Raw genomic sequence first — 19266 nt, forward strand, 5'->3', positions numbered from 1 at the left:
TGTAGTGTGTGCGTCTTGCGTCCGCTATAACTTCGAATAACGTTGCTTATTTGCCGCAAGTACGTTTTTCGCGCAAATGTTTCTACTAGCAGAACATTGATTGATCGTTGATTATATGTGAATCAGTCAAATACCAATCTGACGTTCCTTGATCATACCACACAAATTGCTGTTGATAGCGATTTGACGTTCTTTGATTATATTTGATTACAGGTTCTCAGTGAGAACCTGTAAAAGTAGCTTTCGGTAACGTTTTCATAATGTGTCGCTGCGACTGAACGTCAAATATTCCAGCACATAAAAGATGCGCGAAGCGCTGTGTCGACGCAACTTCTAACGCATCCCTACCGTTACCTATACTTTCATTATCATCAATAGGCCATCAGCCCCTCATTAATGAAGCACATCAACGAAGCCACGCGTGTTCTATTGAAACCGTTGTTGAAACGCAACGTAACTGCATATTTCACACGAGGCCGGCTTCCCTGGCCATACTGTAAAACTCCGTGGTCGAGTCCGCCAGCAGGTCAGTGGGAGGCCCCATCTCGATCACCTCGCCATCCGCCATCACCACAATCCTGTCCGAGTCCAGGATGGTGTTAAGCCTATGCGCGATCGTTATCACGGTGCTCTCTTTGAACAACTCCCGGATGGTCCTCTGAATTAGCGCGTCCGTCTCGACGTCCACGGCCGCCGTGGCCTCATCCAGGATCAGGATCCTCGAGTGCTTCAGCACGGCGCGACACAGACACACGAGCTGCCGCTGTCCGACGCTGATGTTGGCGCCGCCTTCGTTGATGACCGTCTCGAGGCCGTCGGGAAACCGGTCTCTCAGGTGGGTGATGTCCAGAACCTCCCACAGATCGCCGTCGTCGTGCTCGTCCTCCGGGTCCAAGTTCATCCTCAGCGTTCCGCTGAAGAGCACCGCCTCCTGCGGTATGATGGTGATCTTGGAGCGCAGGTCGTACAGGCCAATCTTGGAGATGTCAATGTCGTCGATGACGATGCAGCCTTTGGCCGCCTCGATCATGCGGAACATAGCGAGCGTGAGCGTAGACTTGCCGGCGCCCGTCCTGCCCACGATGGCAACCTTCTCGGCCGCGTCGAACTCCACATTGAGGTCCCGCAGGCACAGCCTCAGCCCTTCTCGGTAACGGGCGCTGTAGTTGATGAATGAGATGGCTCCCTTCTGGGGCCAGCCCTCGGGCGGGCCCGGCTCGACGAAGCGCGCTGCCTCGCCCTCGACCTTGGAGTACTCTTCGACCCGCTCCGAGGACACGATGGCCGCTTCGGACTCGGCGGCGAAGTGGACCAGATTGTTGAAGGCGTACGTGGACGTGATGATGTAGGACATGAGCAGGCCGGCCGTGCCGGGACTGATGGTTTCCCGCCAGTGAATGATAAGGAAGGCGGTGGTCACCACCAGTGCGCAGCCGATCAGGTCGAGCCTGCTGATCATCCACAGCTTGGAGATAAGCAGCGAGAAGGAGCAGTTCTGCGTGGTGTCCACCTCGCCCAGGAAGCGATCGATGAAGACCTGCTCGGCGTTGTAACTCCGTATGCTGCTCAGGCCGTCAAGCGTCTCGCCGAACGTGTTCACCACGGGCGACCTGGAGATCGGAGGACGGGATCGTCAAGAAAGGGTCGAAAGCGAGGCACCGAGTGTCGAGAAGAGCATATGGTCAGCACGTAACAGGACTAAGCTGACTCGGTAACCGTACAGTCATGGGCCAAAAAAAACTAAACAGGAAAACTGAATCGAAGCATGCTAAATCTGGAAGCTCGTATTTAGGGCCCTTCAGGCATTCGTAGAGATTATTTGTACCTCTTCGCACGGCAAACGCCGCTCTTATGGAAAGGGCGAATGCGGGTGTTCTTTTATTGAATATCCATCAACAACACCTTCTTTTATTTTCAATTGTTCGCTTCAGCATTTCATCTGTTATGACTGCACAGGATACTGAGTTCACTACATACTTTCGGCGGCTGCTAAGGTTCACAAGATTCTGCTCGACAACTCCGTTAGATGGAAATCGCCATAACTGCCATTGGTGAGCTCGTTCACCCAGCACTGTGTGGTATATAGGTTATGTCAGTTCAATCATTGTTTCGTGGTGCATTTGCCACCGAGTGTGTGAAACCGCCACACTATTTTCTTCCCGTAAGTCCAACGTTAGGCAGAGCTAAAGCGAGAGCATGTCAGCTTTCTCTCACTCTACCTCACCCTTCCTACACGCTCTAGCCCTCTCTACAACGCGTGAAGCGACAAGAAATTAATGCTCGCCTATCACGTGAGGAGGCCTCTTTTCCCTTGAACATTCTGTGATATTATGCATATATTCCACCATTGTCTTGTGACGCTCCTTTCAAGTTAACACTATTATTTCCGCGATCGATGGGGTCTCCAGTATACGAGTAAAAGTGTTTAAGTTTACGTTCTTAGATTCTTTCTTCGAACAGCTATTAACATCTGAATCGATATTCGAAGGAGGCTTTCAGGAGTTTAGACGAAGCTTTGGAAACCTTCCTACGGCGCCCTCGAAACTACCTGCAACGTTGAAAATTCTCTAGTGTGTTCCTCTTACGCCACGTCTTAATTCTATCGCTTCACTTTGATATGGCTTAAATAGCTGAAACTACCCACTAATGAAAAGCACTGACAGCTATAAAGCAGAAATAACAAAAGCTTTACAGTTGTACAGGCCGACGCTCCTAATTATTAGCAAGCATTATTTTAACTTTGCCCGCAAAAGGGAAGTAGAATGTCCAACATCCTCATTAAATTTGTTCTCTCAACGAATCTCCGTCGATACTGAGCGCTGATGCTTTGAGAGCACGTTCTTGAGCCGACATTTGAAGAGGGCGTTCCCCAGCGCATCTAGTCGCTATACCTGCGCTACCATATACTCAACTCAACGGGCTACCATATAGAGAATACGCAAAAAGGGCAACTAATCTTCAGCTTGCACTATCTTCGCTCTTTTCACGGGACGACAACATTCAGACGCACCTGGTGACGCCCTCCAGTCGCTTGAGCTGTCTCAGCGTGCGGAGGTAGAACTTCTGCATGAAGACGTAAAGGCAACCCAACGGCACAGCTACGATCAAAAACTGCGGCAGGACGATCGATATGAGGACGCCCATGGACATGAGCTGAAAGAAGAGCTCGAAGAACACGTTTGCCATAAGGGGCAGCTGCACGTCCAGCTGGTCAATGTCCTTGCCCACCCTGTTCAGGATGCGCCCCACGGGTGTCGTATCAAAGAAGGACATGGGCGCATCAAACATACACGCCATCATGTTCTCGTGCAGTGACCTTGAAGCCTTGATGGTAGCGTAGCTGAGCATGGACGTGCCCAGGAACGCGAACATACCCATCAGGGTTCCCAGCACCGCGTAGATGAGCATCCGATGATTCCTTCTCTCCTCGGTCTGCTGCTCCTTGGGTAGGTTCGAGTCCTGGCTCCAGCTGCCGATCCAGAGACCGCACCCTACGTCGAATACTCGGCAGCCCACGTAGCCCGTGAAGGTGAGTATGATAATGAGGCAGCCCACGTGCCGAAGGTAGTTGATGTACACTTGCCTGTTGATGGAGCCCACCTGCACGCCTTCCTCGCAGACGAGCGCGTTGGCCCTGGTGATGGCCGACATCGTGTTGCTGATGTCCACGCTGTCGGCGATGCTGGACATCACCTTGGCCATCATCGCGGCATTGGTGTCGAGCTTGTCGTCATTGTCACGCTTTCTCGAGAACTCACGAACGACGCGGGAGAATTCGCCTCCCCTGGAGATCAGGTCGCGGTAGGGTCCGTAGTCCGCGATTCTGCCGTCGTGCAGAAACAAAACCACGTCGACGGCTTGCAGTAGGGCGAGGTTGTTCGTCACGAAGATGCGCGTCTTGTTCTGCAGGATCCCCCGCGAGCCGATGACCTTGTTGAAGATCTTTGAGCTGACCTGCGCATCCACGGCGCTGAGGGGATCGTCCAGAAGGTAAATGTCCTTGTCCAGATAAACGGCCCTGGCAAGGCTCACCCGCTGGCGCTGACCGCCACTGAGGTTGACTCCTTTCTCGCCGATCTCGGTCTTGTCTCCGTCCATGAGCATCTCAAAGTCGCTTCTGAGGCAGCACTTGTCCGTGACCCTCTTGTAGAAGTACTTCTCGTACTCGTTCATGAACGTGATGTTCTTGCGTATAGTTCCGTGTAGGATCCACGCGCGCTGTGGCACGTACGCCACCTCGCCGTCAATGTCTAGGCTGCCTTCGACGATCTCCATCTCTCCCAGCATGGCGTTGAGAAAGGAGGACTTACCACTCCCGACGAGGCCGAACACGCCGACGATCTGACCCTTGGGTATGGTCAGGTCTATGTTTTGCAGAAACGGTGGCTCGTTCGAGTGGGGGGACCACGTGAAGGAGGCGTTTGAAAAGCGGATCGCGTTACCCTCACCGGGATCACTGCCGATATTCTCATTGTCTTTTTCTTCGGCATCCAGAAATTCCGAGATGCGACCGAGAGCCACGGATGACTGGATGACGTTAGATATGACGTCGGGGCAGGTGGCGAGGTTCATCCGAAGCATGTTGCACAGCGTTATGCATACGAATCCCGTCTCTACGTCGAGCGTGGTGAGGCCCTGCGTGAGCATGTAGACTGCAAATATGGCTAGCGACTGGACAAATGGGAGCGTAAACCAGAAGAACCGCATGGTGGCCGCTAATATGGCGTAGAACTTGATCGTCAGCACCTCCTGGTTGCGGATGCTGAGAATGCGGTTCATGAAGGGCACTTCCCAGGTGTAGAACTTGAGAATGCGGATATTGCTGAGCGCCTCGTTGGTGAACATGAGCCGATTGTCCTTCAAGGCCATCAGTTTCTGCTGCAGCCTGTCAGCCACACGGGCGAGTAGCGCTGTTATTGGGAGTATCACGACCGTGACGACGATGATCGTGAGCGACGATGGACCTATGAAAAGCCATAGCCACGCTGCCGACATTAACGTCATGAAAAGCGCAGCCATGCCAGCTGTCACGAACAGGGACGTCTGGTATATCTTATCTGCGTCCACAGTCATAAGGTTAATGATCTCTCCCGCTGTGTATTTTGTCAAGCAAGTGCTTGCTACCCGGAGGGTTTTTGTGTAAACCGCGTGGACCAATATGCCCTTAAGCTGTATGCCCATGATAACGTAATGAAAGTCGCAGTGCCTTAAAAGTGTCATGCCTGTCTTTCCCGCCAGGAGGATGGCGATAGCGTAAAAGTAACCCTTCCAATATTCCTCTTCCTTGACGACCACAAAGCGAATGATGAGCGTCAGGAGGACGGGCGGCATAGTCCTGAAGAAAGCGAACAGAACCTGCATCACGAGAGTTGACAGTACCATGCCCCAGACAGTCCGGAAAAGTGACCACGTGAGATGTCTGCCATCGATGATGTCGTTGTTCTTCCGCAGCCACTTTTTGTAGTTCTCCACCGTCTTGATCTCTTGTGAAACTGGGAAAAGGTCGTCCACTTTCAGTGTCTTCCGGTAGCCGGACAGGATAAGCGACGTGAACCACTCGAAGCTGATGGTCGATATGGGCGACGCCACGTCCATGGGGCATACCCTGGCCTTGTCACTCGGGTGGTGCTCCGTGAACGAATAGAGGACCACGAGGCACCACATGACTGGGTAGGCGATCATGTGGAGCGTGTAAGTGAACGCCGAGGGCAGCGCCACGCTGCGCGAGCTGAACGTGTTTCGCAGCACCCTGTAGTAGCTTGCGGTGCTGCAGCACGCGTCCAACGTCCAGTACAGAAACAGCACGTTGGACGTCTGTCGGCCGCGCCTCTGCTCGGCATACTGGTACATGATCGAGATCACGCAGCCGGCCAGTCTCATCACGCATGCCATGTACTCGCTCGCGGACACGTCGGGACCGACGTGGTCGTTGAGGCACAGGACGCGCAGGAGGCAGAGGTAAAACATGAAGGCGTACTTGGCGTAGGAGAGCAGGGTCATCGGATACGGACGCACCTTCGGTCCAATAGAGGTGGCCACCTTGATCGGGAGGAACACCAGCAGCGCGGAAAAGGGTATCCACGTCAGCACCGTGTTCTCGAAGCATGGCGTCAGGCGAGGGTAGTCGGTGTGCCACGTGACGTTCGGCTGCCACAGCTGAGTGCGGCAGAAGCCGCCAAAGGACATGCTGGTCGCGGCGCGGCGGGGTCGTATTATACCCGACGGCGACTGGAGGATCAAACGCGTTTACGTCGTCGCTGCTAGCGGAGAAGCGTGGCACGAATCAGCCGTCTCCCCGCGAAGACGACCCGTCGAGGTTCATACTGGCGGCGGGCCAGCAGCTAGGTGCGCTCGGAGTGCGACGTCGATGGGTGGCCCCTAATTTTCATCGCCGTCCACGTGCAATGGCCCGAAGGACTTGCGCGCTTGTCCTGCAGCCGGTGCCTTAAGGGATGGTACGACGCCGGAAAACCGAATCCCAGTCGACCACACCGGCACCTACAGGGTGTGCGCTGTCCTGCGGCCCGTAGAACTTGCGCTACCAATGTGCGCTGTCCCCGTTGTGGACACCATGCGCCGGTCCACACAGGACCGAGCCCTGGGAAGCGGCCCTCGGCGGATTGATGATGGTGATGATGATGATGGCAATTGCTTATTTAATGGCACAAACCCGGTGTGGGGGATAGGCCATGAATCGGGTGCTAATATGATGAAGAAAAACAAGGGGGAAATTAAAGGTAATCGTAGATCCGAAAGAAAGCGGTAATAAATCAAATAGAATAATGTGTAATACGGTAGTCAGCCTTGCATAAACATGCAGAGTTGTTTGTTTGTCCGTTGCTGGCGGATCCTTGCTTTTGTTCTTTCTCGACCACTACGTATACCCGTCAATCCTGGAGTGCTATTAGCCCCGAGAAAGAGGAATGGCGCCCTCTCGCGAGTGACGTCACGGCCAGGACGCCGCTCGCTCCGGCTCGCTCGGCTGCCGCGCGCGCTCGTTCCCTTCGTGTATGCTTGGGGTATAGATGGCTCGAGCCGTACGTATTGATGAATAAGTCGGCTTCTTTCAGCTGTAATACCTTAACCACAGTTTCTTCTTCAAAAGCGTGTGAGTCGAGAAACTTTGCGACTTGGATATCGCAAGCTAAGTAGCGTTAAAGGGGTCTACAAGTTTTTGCAATGCATATATGCGCCGTGTCTATCGGTAAATTTTGACTAAAAAAAGAATATCTGCAAATTCAACGCGCGAAGTTGTGTATGATGCTTCGCTAAACACTTAACATTCCTTTAGTATTTAGCTATGAGAGGTATTGCATTTTACGTGGAAGAAAAATTTGGTACTTGGCGTCAACATGTTATCCTATGTTAGAAAGACACTGCCCAGCGAAGCTGTCATTATGATTCCTATTACTCTGGTGTGTTGTTCTATTCAAATATGGCCATTCATTAATGCGTAAAAAAATAGTTAGGCGCGCATTTCTTATGAAAATGTTTGCTGCTACTTTCATCCCCCTCTGAAACAGGCCTCCAAAAAACGAATTGCTCATGGCTGCTAACACGACGGCGTGTCATGTAGAGTATTTACATAGTTAATTCACAAACACCATAGTAGCAATCACCTGAGAGAAAAGTTTCGTTGTTTAGATCAACAGCCACTCAATTGAAAGTGATGAAATGTATCATAGTGGCCCTCAGTAGCCTTTATCGACAATATGGCACACCCCTGATCACGTAACGGTAGCAATCGACTGTCCGTATGGCGAGGCACGCTATGTTCGCGAAACCCATCAGTTCACTTCAACTTCGAATTAAAACCATAAAGCATTTTTTTACAGCGCCAACTGGAATGGCTAAAGTATTCTCTAGCTACTACTACGCAGCTTAGATTGCCTACAAAAGGAAAATTCAAGCACCTTTTGTCTCACCATGTCTCGATCCAGCATTATTTAATTATACAAACGGATAACTATTCGCTTCGTCGGTACTTAAAAGAGAACCTTGCAGGCTAATTTAAGTTTGCTCCAATCCAATCGCAAACATTCATAAAGAAAGCCCCACAAGCCTTGCATATACTTTCACTTGATTTCTGACCCTCCACAGGGGGAATTTCGATATCTTCAATATGTCCCATACTACTAGTCATTGACGCTTCGACTGCTTTCTGGCTGCAGCTATGCGGTCCAGCAGGCATACTTCACTAAAAAAATTGGGCCGAGCAGCCTGTGTCAGTTTGCCAAACAGATTCGTCATGTATATTCCTCAAGCAACAAGCACCAGTAAATTTCTCAAGTGAGTTTGATTTGATTTGATTTATTAATTTTCATTTACACACACACATGTACAGAGGAGTTGTAAATGGAGGTGGATGAGGGAAAAAAGCCGCACAGACGCGGCTTGAGGTAATCTCACCCTCTTAGGTACAATATGGCTGCATGGGGTAACACATCAAGCGCCATTTAAATTACATTTATATAGTGGCCATAAAACATTGCAGTTATACAATATATGAAAGCACAATGACATATTTCCACGATAACAATGCAAAACACACTGCGGCATTGAAATATATAAATGATATACACTTGGTAACATAGACAAAAAAGAGGAACATAACATGTATTATTAATCATTAACAAACGCGCTCTAAAGAGGTGAGTTGAACGTGTAGCACGGAAAAGGGAATATATATTGGTACATTCCTATTTGTACTCTGTAAATAGCTGTAAGCCTTCATTAACTTTACTTCAAATTTCCGCCGCTTAAAAAAAATAAACACGTGAAGAACCGCCTAATGTTGGCAAGCAGTTAAAGAAGCAAGTGAGACGTGTAGAATCTAAGCTCCAGTATTAGTTAAGTCACCGTGCTACTGCCGAGCGTTTCTGTGAGGAAATGCAAAAATTCGATATTATACCATGGACTACTCGTCGTGAGCAAACCTGTTTTAGCGGAATAAAATCAACGTAACTGCTGTAGAAGTCATATATAGCCAGCTTTGTGGCATACTTGTTGCACCGCGGCAGGTATGGTATCATAACTGGATTCCTATAGGCTATGCTTTTGCGATTGTCTATCCGCGTATGAAAAACCCGTAATGGGCTGGTCTGCGTCGCTTCGGCTGGCACTGTAGCGTTGCCTTCGAGAGCTGCATTGTTGTCTAAGAAATTAGCTCTTTGAATAAATGTTCGCAAAGGAAGACGTCATAAAAATATATTTGAGACGACCACCATAAGTATACAAGCAGAGAGAACGAGGGCGAACAAACGAAAACACCGCAGAAAGCGCCCGTACAACGCACGAACTGTAGCAGACGACAGGCGCGAGTCCGTGCCCTGACGTCACGCGAGCGGCGCTCGCAGCGCCGCTCGTGTTCGTTCTCGGGGCTATAACGCGCGAGTGTCTTTTGTGTTTCTGACTTGTTTGCTATATAACCAAATGTTATGTCCTTATGAGGTGTTTTTTGCCTAGCATTTGTCTCCGGCATAGGCAAATCCCTTGATCGTGAAAATGGAGAGTTGAGGGAATCGCAGCCGTAAAAGTGTATTGTGCCCGTGGACGGCTACACCAGCGATGTGATTGTCGGGCAGTAAGAACCACGTAGTGCTTTTCTTTTTTCACCCGGCAGCGGTATCGAACTTCGGTTTCTTATAAGTAGAGCTTTCTTTTCTCTAACCATACGCCGTTCAACTCAAGCAGTCGTGGCCGCTCAGTCATTATCATCGTCGCCATCTTTTCTAAACCTGTTTCTGAGCACTGAGTAGCATATTTCCGGTCTCCCATTACAGTCCCAAAGAAAGACGTTTTAATTAAGGACAAGATGAGATGTTGGGCCGTGGGCCGTGTTTCAGGCCTCTGACTACACTACGGACCGATTCTTGACCTTTGTGATTATTACTTAATCAGTATAGGGACACTGTAGGCAAATGTTCATCGTCGCCGTCCGTATGGTTCCGTATAAGGTTCCGTATGAAGTCCAAGTGTGATAAGGTTGTGCCCTGAGCGTCATGTGCATGTGGGTGCGCGGAAAAGCGTGCCAGGGTGAGCCGGGATGGGTGGTGGCTTGATGGAGGCCGTCTTCCCGCACCCAGTGTTCGAGATCCAAGTGATCAAGTGCGCGCAAGTATGTGCATGTGTGGGGCAAGGGGAGGGGGAGGGATGTTTAGTGCAGCGTGCGGTATAATGTGTTGAAGCGTGCGCTAGGGGAGGTGGGAAGGGGCATGTGAGCGTACAACTCCTCCTCCACCTGGCCGTGGAGGATAGCATAGATAAACTTTATTAAAATAATAGTCAGAATAATCGCTAATGGTCGCGGCCCCTATAGTCCAGGGCTCCGCTCGCTCTTGCCATCTCCTCAGCTATCTGGATCAGCTTGAGCTGGTCAGCAGTGGCTCCCATTGCTCCCTCGTGGTGTTCATGTCGGGGTGTTGCGTGTTGTGTAGCATGCACTCCCACGCAATGTGGTATAGGGTTGGTGTGGCACCGCACCATGGGCATTCGTCTCTGTAGGCTGTGGGGTGTATGCGATGTATTATGCGTAGGTTCGTGTAAGTGTCTGTCTGGAGCCTACGCCAGGCAGCGGGGCATCCTCTGTCTTTAGATTTCGATGGGCGTGGAGACGCATGGCTATCCGCTGTTGTGCCATTACCACAAGCCCGGATTCCGAATCTGCAAGATGCGGAATCTATCCTGCGAGCGCCCTAATTCTCCCTTCTCAAGTCAAGATGCTGAGCCGTCAGGCAGCGGTGTCCTGCTGCGGGAGAAGCCTCGGCGAGCCGCATGTTTGGACGTGTCAGCGTGTGCCAGACAGCCCGGCGCCGCACCTCCCTTTGCCTGGAGGTCACCGCGCGCGCGAACTTTGAACCGGGTGGCCAGCGCGGTCGCTGGTTGGACCCCTCGGACGACCGTCGTGTGCTGACTTTGTATTGGGCCGTTTGAGTGACAATGGTTCCTCGGGGATTATAAAAGCAGCAACGCGCTGCCTGAAAAACAGGATCCGCCGACCCACCGGGAGACAGTGTCGCTCCCGACTGGGGTGAGATGTGTCACGCGTTTTCGCCGGACGCCGTCGTGCGGGAACAGTCGCGTTTGTGTGAGCTCTCGGCCCCAGTGCCGATCCGATCTTGTCCTGTACAATGACCTGTATATAATGTATAAAATCCCTTTCGTTATTCTCATCGACGCCTGGCTCGGAGTCTTCGCTACCAACGCTCTGTCACGAAACGGGTGACGAGCGCTACGGGACCACAAAGTCGTAATAGTGGTGCAGCGGTGCAAAGTTCGTAACACTGGCGGCACCGGTGGAAAGTCGTAACACTGGTGGCACCGGTTGGGTGTCGTAACACTGGATGGCAGCTACGGGATTGACCGGCATCAGCTACCTCGGCGCGGTGAGTGCCTGAAGTTTACCTCAAACACCAGACTTTCTCTGACACAGGTTATAGTAGCTTAGGGAAGGATTTGGTGTTGCATTGTGATAACCTTGTGTGTTTCAAGCCTAGTAAGAGTGTTTTGAAAACCAGGGGATGCTGAGGGGGTAAAACGGGGCAGTGTGTGAAATACTTGCATATGTCTTACTAGTAGTGTTATAGTAGCGTACGGCAGGTATATTCAAAAAGGGTAAACAGCAGGAGGACAGTGTGAACGATGGAGAAGTACAAGGTCAAGGAACTTCTCCAAATTTGTGAGGAGTTGGGCATTGAGTTGGGCTCAACTAAAAGAAAGAATGCGATCCTTGAGGTCATGAGGACTGGGGACGTAACGGCTGAGGAAGCCGCAGAGGCCTGGGCGGATATCAATGAACGTCGGGAAAGGGAGGAGAAGGAACGTTGCGAGGAGGAAAGGAAAGAGAAGGAGCGACGTGAGCACGAGCTTAAAATGAAAGAGTTGGAAACCCGAAATAGATCGCCGGCGCCTAGTCTCACTTCTAACGTTCCAAGAATACGCGATCAACTTCCACCCTTTGTCGTCGGAGAGGATATGGCCAAATACCCCGTGAAATTTGAGCACGTCTGCGAACGGAATAGCATTGAGCGATCCCTTTGGGCACAGAATCTGTTAGCCTTGCTTCCTGGGGAGGCATCAGACGTAATAACTTGCTTATCGAAAGAGGCGTTTGAGAGCTACAGTGATGTGAAGGAAGCGCTACTGCGGAAGTACAAATTGTCGCCCGAAGCTTTCCGGCAGAGGTTCCGGTATGCAAAAAAGGGTAAGGAGTCGAATGTTGACTTCGCGTTTCGTCTAAAAGCCGACCTGGTGGAATGGCTGAAGGGCGAAGAGGTTTACGACGACCGCGACAAAATCGTCGAATGCATCGCGTTGGAGCAGTTCTACCGTTGCATTGATGAGGAGGTCAGGCTCTGGCTGCAAGATTGGCTAAAGGAGGTTAGGCTAAACAAGGCAGCAGAGTTAGCGGAAGAGTATTACACCCGCCGCAGCTTGCACAGCAAGGCAGTGCGCGTAGAAAAGGCAGATGGGAGAGTTGGGTTTTCCGGAAAGCCCGAAAAACGGAAATGTTACAATTGCAAAAAGCAAGGGCACATCGCTGGGAACTGCCCAGAGAAAATTGCTTTTGCAACAAAACAGCGAAATGATACGACGCGTTTTTTTGAAAAACGGAAACCGTTAACCTGCTACAATTGCAAAAAGCAAGGGCACATCGCTGAAAGCTGCCCAGAGAGAATTGCTTTTGCAACGATACAGGAAACTCACAAAAACATACGTCTATTGGAGCCCTATGTGCAGGAAATTAAGGTAAACGGCAAGAAGTGCCGTACACTTCGGGACTCTGCAGCAACTATGGACGTTGTTCACCCGTCTTTCGTCTCCTCGAGTGATTTTACGGGAGAGTGCGCTAGGATACGGCAAGTGGCCGAGGAGAGGAGTGTCTGTTTACCGATCGCAACGGTTGTCATTGAAGGAGAGTTTGGGAAACTTAACACAGAGGCCGCTGTGTCTGCCGCCCTCCCGGAGCAATTTCCCTACCTCTTCTCAAATAGCTCGGAGCAGCTGCTGAAGGATCAGGGCAAGTCATTCTTTGCCGACGTGGCGTACATGGCGCTCACGCGATCCAAAGTGCGCCCGCTGTCGAGGGAACTTGACTTAGCGTCGGTGAGCGAAAGGCGGTGCGGCACACGGACTGATCAAGGTAACTTGAGTGGCGAGCAGTCGCGGGAGAGGCAGAGCTCGGAGGCTGGCCTAGGCGAGCGGGTCCTGGAGGTGAGTGGGAGTGACGCGTGCAGTGCTAGCCGCGATAGAGACGCGACGCCGCAATTAGGCGACGCGGGCTCCACACTCGCTCCGGTTTCCGCCAGCTGGCAGGAGCAGGCTGCAGTTGAAAGGGAAACTCGGATTCGCGAACAACAGGAAGATTGTTCACTAGCCGATCTGAGGAAGAGCGTCAAACGGGGAGTGAAAAAAAAGGGGGTTTCATTTGGCAAAGAATCTGGCTTATCGTACCGCCGCTACACGGATAAGCAGGGTCGCAAATATAAGCAGCTTCGGATTCCGCGAAAATATCGCCGGGAAAAATGAATGACCTCATTTGCTTCCTCAGAAGTATGGTTTCGGTCCAAAGCGATTTCAAGGGGACCATTCTAGTTGTCATTATTATTGCTGATTATTAATTGTTTCTATTTTGGTGTGTTGTTAATTTGAAAACTGATTGTTTGAGCCTTGTGTGCTAGATCGTACACCTGCCTCTTGTTGCAGCGGGAGCAAAAGGGGATAGCGATTTAGTTAGGTTGATTTGAATTATGGCTTTGTCTGGTGTTTGACGGGAGACAGAGGGCACTTGTTCGTGTTGGGTGTTGCCTTTTGCCGGTCGGTTTTGCAAGCTGCAGAACGACCAAGCGGGACCAGTGGCGAGAAGCAAGGTCTTAGGAACGACCCGAGCGGAGCTGGTCAAGGTGCCTTGGCGATGACACGGTGAGCAGAGCTCCTGTCCTGGCGAGTCGGACCTGGGCACGTGAGGTTACCTGGCGTCCCGACACTGGACGTGAACTTGGACGAGCCTGACGAACGTGCGCGCCCGGCATCCGAGCCACGTGGAAGCAGCTCGTCTTCCCGGCGCCTTATCTGAGGGCGGGGATGCTGTTGTGCCATTACCACAAGCCCGGATTCCGAATCTGCAAGATGCGGAATCTATCCTGCGAGCGCCCTAATTCTCCCTTCTCAAGTCAAGATGCTGAGCCGTCAGGCAGCGGTGTCCTGCTGCGGGAGAAGCCTCGGCGAGCCGCATGTTTGGACGTGTCAGCGTGTGCCAGACAGCCCGGCGCCGCACCTCCCTTTGCCTGGAGGTCACCGCGCGCGCGAACTTTGAACCGGGTGGCCAGCGCGGTCGCTGGTTGGACCCCTCGGACGACCGTCGTGTGCTGACTTTGTATTGGGCCGTTTGAGTGACAATGGTTCCTCGGGGATTATAAAAGCAGCAACGCGCTGCCTGAAAAACAGGATCCGCCGACCCACCGGGAGAGAGTGTCGCTCCCGACTGGGGTGAGATGCGCGTTTTCGCCGGACGCCGTCGTGCGGGAACAGTCGCGTTTGTGTGAGCTCTCGGCCCCAGTGCCGATCCGATCTTGTCCTGTACAATGACCTGTATATAATGTATAAAATCCCTTTCGTTATTCTCATCGACGCCTGGCTCGGAGTCTTCGCTACCAACGCTCTGTCACGAAACGGGTGACGAGCGCTACGGGACCACAAAGTCGTAATAGTGGTGCAGCGGTGCAAAGTTCGTAACACTGGCGGCACCGGTGGGATGTCGTAACACCGCCTGGCTGAGCGCAGGCGTGGCCAACGCGCCGTACAGTGGAGATAACTTGCGGCGGGTGCAACGTGGGGCGAGCCGATATGGCTGGTCGCTTCATGTTCGCTGTCTTTCCGCGCGCCTAGTGTTGGAGGCCGCGTAATATCAAGTTTCGGGGACGCGTTGAAGCGAGAGACAGCGCGAAGCTGCCTCGAGGTCGGCGCTCTTCACCACGTCAGTGTTGTGACGACGCGAGTGTTTTCAGTCATCGAGTGAGATATGTAAATGTTTCATCTTGGCTACTAGGCGCGAAAACACACACGACACAAGGAAGGAGACGGGACAGAGCGCCACTTACAACTGCTTTTATTCGGAGGCACACCACACACTTATATACCCGGCAAGGACACAATCACATCAAGATTGATATGGAAGCGCACTGGTTAAATATTTCTTTTCGGCCATATATAAAGATATTGACGGGTCGCTGACGCACATGCTTCCTTTCTTTTCGATAAAGAAAGCTTCAATCACTTCCCGAGCTTTTTGATCTTTACTTTTTGCCAGAATTCGCGCCCCTGCAAAAATGTAAATGTAAATGTTTGCAAATGCAAAAATGTAAATGTTTGTTCCTGTGCGCGTGACACCGTGCTTGCTAACTTAATTAGTAGCCGAATGCTTGCTACAAATAATTCATATGGCCAACAAAACTGAATCCTACTTCGTGTAGTTAATTGTGAAATTTTTTATATCACTATCAGTGCGTCGCTTTACGGAGGAAACTGTGACTTTTAAGTGAAGCTGTATTAACAAACTAGGTTTAAGCTACAATTAACAAAACGACCTCTCTTACCGTGAGAGGCGGTTAGGTACGTAAACCACAAAATGCGCAAAAGCGAAAGACGGGTGGTGACACCGCCGTGAAGTTCTCGCACCATATTACCGTGACATCAGGGATTATAACACCGTCTAAGAGGGTCCAGTGAAGGATAATTGGTGAAGAAGAGCTACGTTGCTTTGTGAGATAAACGGAATTAACCTAGCAATGTACAACAAGTTCTCTTGCTCGAAAATGGCTGAATGGATATATAGTTCTGAAAGAATACTTTGCTAGTCCAGCCTAATTTAGTAGTTGCATTTAGTGTTCCTGTAGAGTTAGAGAGAGAGAGAGAGTTTAATGGAAATAGAAGATATCAGCCCCGCTAGATGCAGGGCTTGCTACATCAGCTGTAGTGTTTGAGATTGCATGAAGAGCAAATGAACACGAGAGTCAGAGAAGACAAAAGAAAGAGAAGAAACTAAAAAATAAACAAATCATGCTCATATGACTATAAAAGATCAAAGAAGGTATATATATATATATATATATATATATATATAAGAGCTGAGTGGCGTAAGTATAACTGCAGGGCCCTCGTGGCTCGGATCGCGTTACAACTTTTGTTCCAGTTCCCTAAAAAATCGCTAGCCTGTATTTGTCCGCTTATACCAAGTATTCACGTATCCCCGTGTACCACGTGTGCATAACGGGTGCCCAGAGAAGGGAAGCACAGTCGAGAACGTCATAAAGTTAGATGCAGTGATGAAATTAAGAAATTTGCAGGCGCAAGTTGGAATCAGCTATCGCAAGACAGGGGCAAGTGGAGATCGCTGGGAGAGGCTCTCATCCTGCAGTGGACATAAATATACAGGTACGATGACCCGCCGTCGTTGCTCAGTGCCTATGGTGTTGGGCTGCTGAGCACGAGGTCGCGGGATCGAATCCCGGCCACGGCGGCCGCATTTCGATGGGGGCGAAATGCGAAAACACCCGTGTGCTTAGATTTAGGTGCACGTTAAAGAACCCCAGGTGGTCAAAATTTCCGGAGTCCTCCACTACGGCGTGCCTCATAATCAGGAAGTGGTTTTGGCACGTAAAACCCCAAATATTATATTATTATACAGGTACGATGGTGATGAGAAGGAGGAAGACCGAGTATTTATTGGTAGATAACATGTGACACCGCGGTGGTACAGTGACGACAGTGACAGCGCACCTCCTAAATGTCACCAGACAGTTGCCACTCGGTGCACAGCGGTGAACAGAGTTGAGAGATCTCTTAAAAAAAAAAAAAGTTCAGTCGCGATTTAGCCGTAAATGCGAGAGAAAGGCTTTAACATTACGTCGCACCTCCTTGAGGTTCTGGATCCATGACTTAAACCGCGGTCACCGCATTGCAAAGTGTTGTTCAGGAGCTCACTCGACAAGGGCCCTGCCTCGACGTGAAACAGACGGCGACGAAGTGAAACTGACAGAGCAAAGTAAGGCTGACACACGCGCGCGCTCTCTTCTAAGCTATACAATTCCCTCTCCACCCCTACCACGTGACACGGCTTGCCACCACTTCACACACGTACATTTTTTGGATGCGAAAGCGTCAAATGGCCCACTCAGCGAAAGAGCCGGCGCCTGTCGTCTGTAGCAGGGAAACGGCACCTAAAATTGCATTGTCATTGGTCGCGACTCAGGTATGTAACGCTGATGGCTAGCGTGCGTTGTAGTGACCTGGAAGTTCCAGGCGCGCAGCGTTACAGGAAGGCTGGCGAGGCAGATATGACGATTATCGTTTGGGGACAATCGGAAGGGTGCCGACTCTTATCAGAGCCGACACTGGGGTTGCACCACTTTCCGGAGTCGTCAACAACATCAACTATAGCAAGATCACAGCCTGACGCAATCAGAAGCCGATTTCCTGCTTTATGAAGCACGATTAAGTGGTTCTGTATAAATACTGGCGATTGATCAGAAGTACGTGCCAGAAGGAAATAAATTGTGTTAATTAACCTCCGCGGAGTATCATTCCTTTAACACAGTGCTTGTCATCGTTCCTGCGGGATTACTTTCCTGTCACGAACGCGTGTATACGCTTCGATAAACTTTGGAGTTCTCACATCGAATCGTTCTACACGAAATCTTTCATAAATAGGTTGGTCTCAATAACCACCAGGATTATGGATGTGTGAGGCCCACCTTTGTAATTGTTTAAAAGTAGATATTACTCCCTTGGCGCCGTATTTGTTCCATGGGAAAGTGACTGAATGCTTTGCTCATGGTGTAGAGCCAAGTTACTTTTGTTGTAGAACAACATAAGTACAGTCGATGACAAATGTTTACGGACCAAGGGATCTCAGAAAACGTTTCAATTTCCGGGCATCTTGTAAAAGTAGTCAGTAAAACCGAACATCACAGCGTTGTTCACACATCTGGTAGAGGCTGCATAAATGCGAACAGTACTAGGCTGCGTTGTGAGGATGCGTAGATATTCAGCTTTTTCTCGTATTTCGTGTTCCGCAAAATTTTATGGTTGTCTGTACGTCGCCGAGGCTGTCACGTTTTTTCTTTTTTTTTTTTTGCTGGTGTAGAAATGGCGTAACACGCATTCTTAACATAGTCCTTTCTTTAGCGAGCCCGTAACTATAGACGGTGACAATAAGAGAATAAATGGCTATACGTGTACGCTGTCCAACTCGTACACAATTTGCATACATGCAATTGTTTCCGCGACGTTAAATTAAGCGGTATGGCGTGCGCTTTTATTCGTGCAGATTCCTTGTGTCCTTGGTTTTAGGATGAAACAAAGCTTGCATTAAATTCTTCAGTTAAATTTCAACAAAAGAAGAATGAAAAAAGAAAAGACAAAGAAAAATTATGGCAGGAGCCAAGGAACAGATGCTGTTTGAAGGTATATTATTATTATTATTATTATTATTATTATTATTATTATTATTATTATTATTATTATTATTATTATTATTATTATTATTATTAAAGCCAGTGCGTGCCTTTAGGCAATCGCTCTGATCGCATTATGCATCAGGGAGGTACTACTAGAAATTAATGCTCGTGACTTTAATTAAAATACTGGCCAGCGGGTGTTTACGGTCGTCATGCACTCGATCGGTGTATGCGATGACACCTCAAGTCGTTGCCGTAAAGTTCAATTTCGTCTTCAACCTGGTTCTGACCATGTTGAATTGCTTTATCATTAATCGCTTCCGATGAGGTCAGCTAACAGGTGCATCTTCGTTAGCCCACACTAAAATCGGTTTTTCTGGCACATCTGTCGCAATCACTGTCTTTCTGCTCAACCAAGTCGCGTTCTCCGCAACAAACCAATGCAGGGCTGGCATAATGTTATTGATTGAATGCTCTGGATCGAACGGTCTTCGTGCGTGCATTCGCGTTTACAGCCATTCAGTCCATTGAACGGTAGGCGACCGCTCAATGCTTTGTTCGGCTTCAGGAACACGTGCTCTTTTAATCGCACGCACACAGCGCTTGCAGACTACATGTATTGTGCATACAATTTTAATTAGCCTCACTTTCGATTGTTCGTAAGTGCGGTTCATACTGTTGGCATATAAACAAGCAGTGCCACCTCTAAAAGAAGAAACGTGTGGACTGCTTGCGCCATCTACCGGCATTGTTTCCAAACAAACGTGTTGCAACAGCGCCCCCTCTGCTCCATCTCTGCTCGACCGAGAAA

At 50.1% G+C, this 19266-nt stretch overlaps 1 protein-coding gene across 1 annotated transcript; it reads right to left on the reverse strand.

Annotated features, from left to right (window-relative positions):
• Positions 1-408: 408 nt before the first annotated feature.
• Positions 409-6645, reverse strand: LOC139061061 (multidrug resistance-associated protein 1-like). Its single transcript, XM_070540506.1, has 2 exons — positions 3011-6645; positions 409-1610 (listed from the first exon to the last, which is right to left on the reverse strand). Exons 1-2 carry the CDS (start codon positions 6184-6186, stop codon positions 467-469), a joined length of 4320 nt encoding a protein of 1439 aa, XP_070396607.1. The 5' UTR covers positions 6187-6645; the 3' UTR covers positions 409-466.
• Between the last annotated feature and the right edge of the window lie 12621 nt (positions 6646-19266).

This window comes from Dermacentor albipictus, chromosome 6, assembly GCF_038994185.2.
Source record: "Dermacentor albipictus isolate Rhodes 1998 colony chromosome 6, USDA_Dalb.pri_finalv2, whole genome shotgun sequence".
Classification (NCBI taxonomy): domain Eukaryota; kingdom Metazoa; phylum Arthropoda; class Arachnida; order Ixodida; family Ixodidae; genus Dermacentor; species Dermacentor albipictus.

Coding starts and splice junctions, on each gene's coding strand:
- LOC139061061 (XM_070540506.1), bottom strand. CDS start 6,186: ATGTCCTTTGGCGGCTTCTGCCGCACTCAGCTGTGGCAGCCGAACGTC. Junction 1,611..3,010: donor CGACTGGAGGGCGTCACCAG/GTGCGTCTGAAT, acceptor TCCGATCTCCAG/GTCGCCCGTGGTGAACACGT.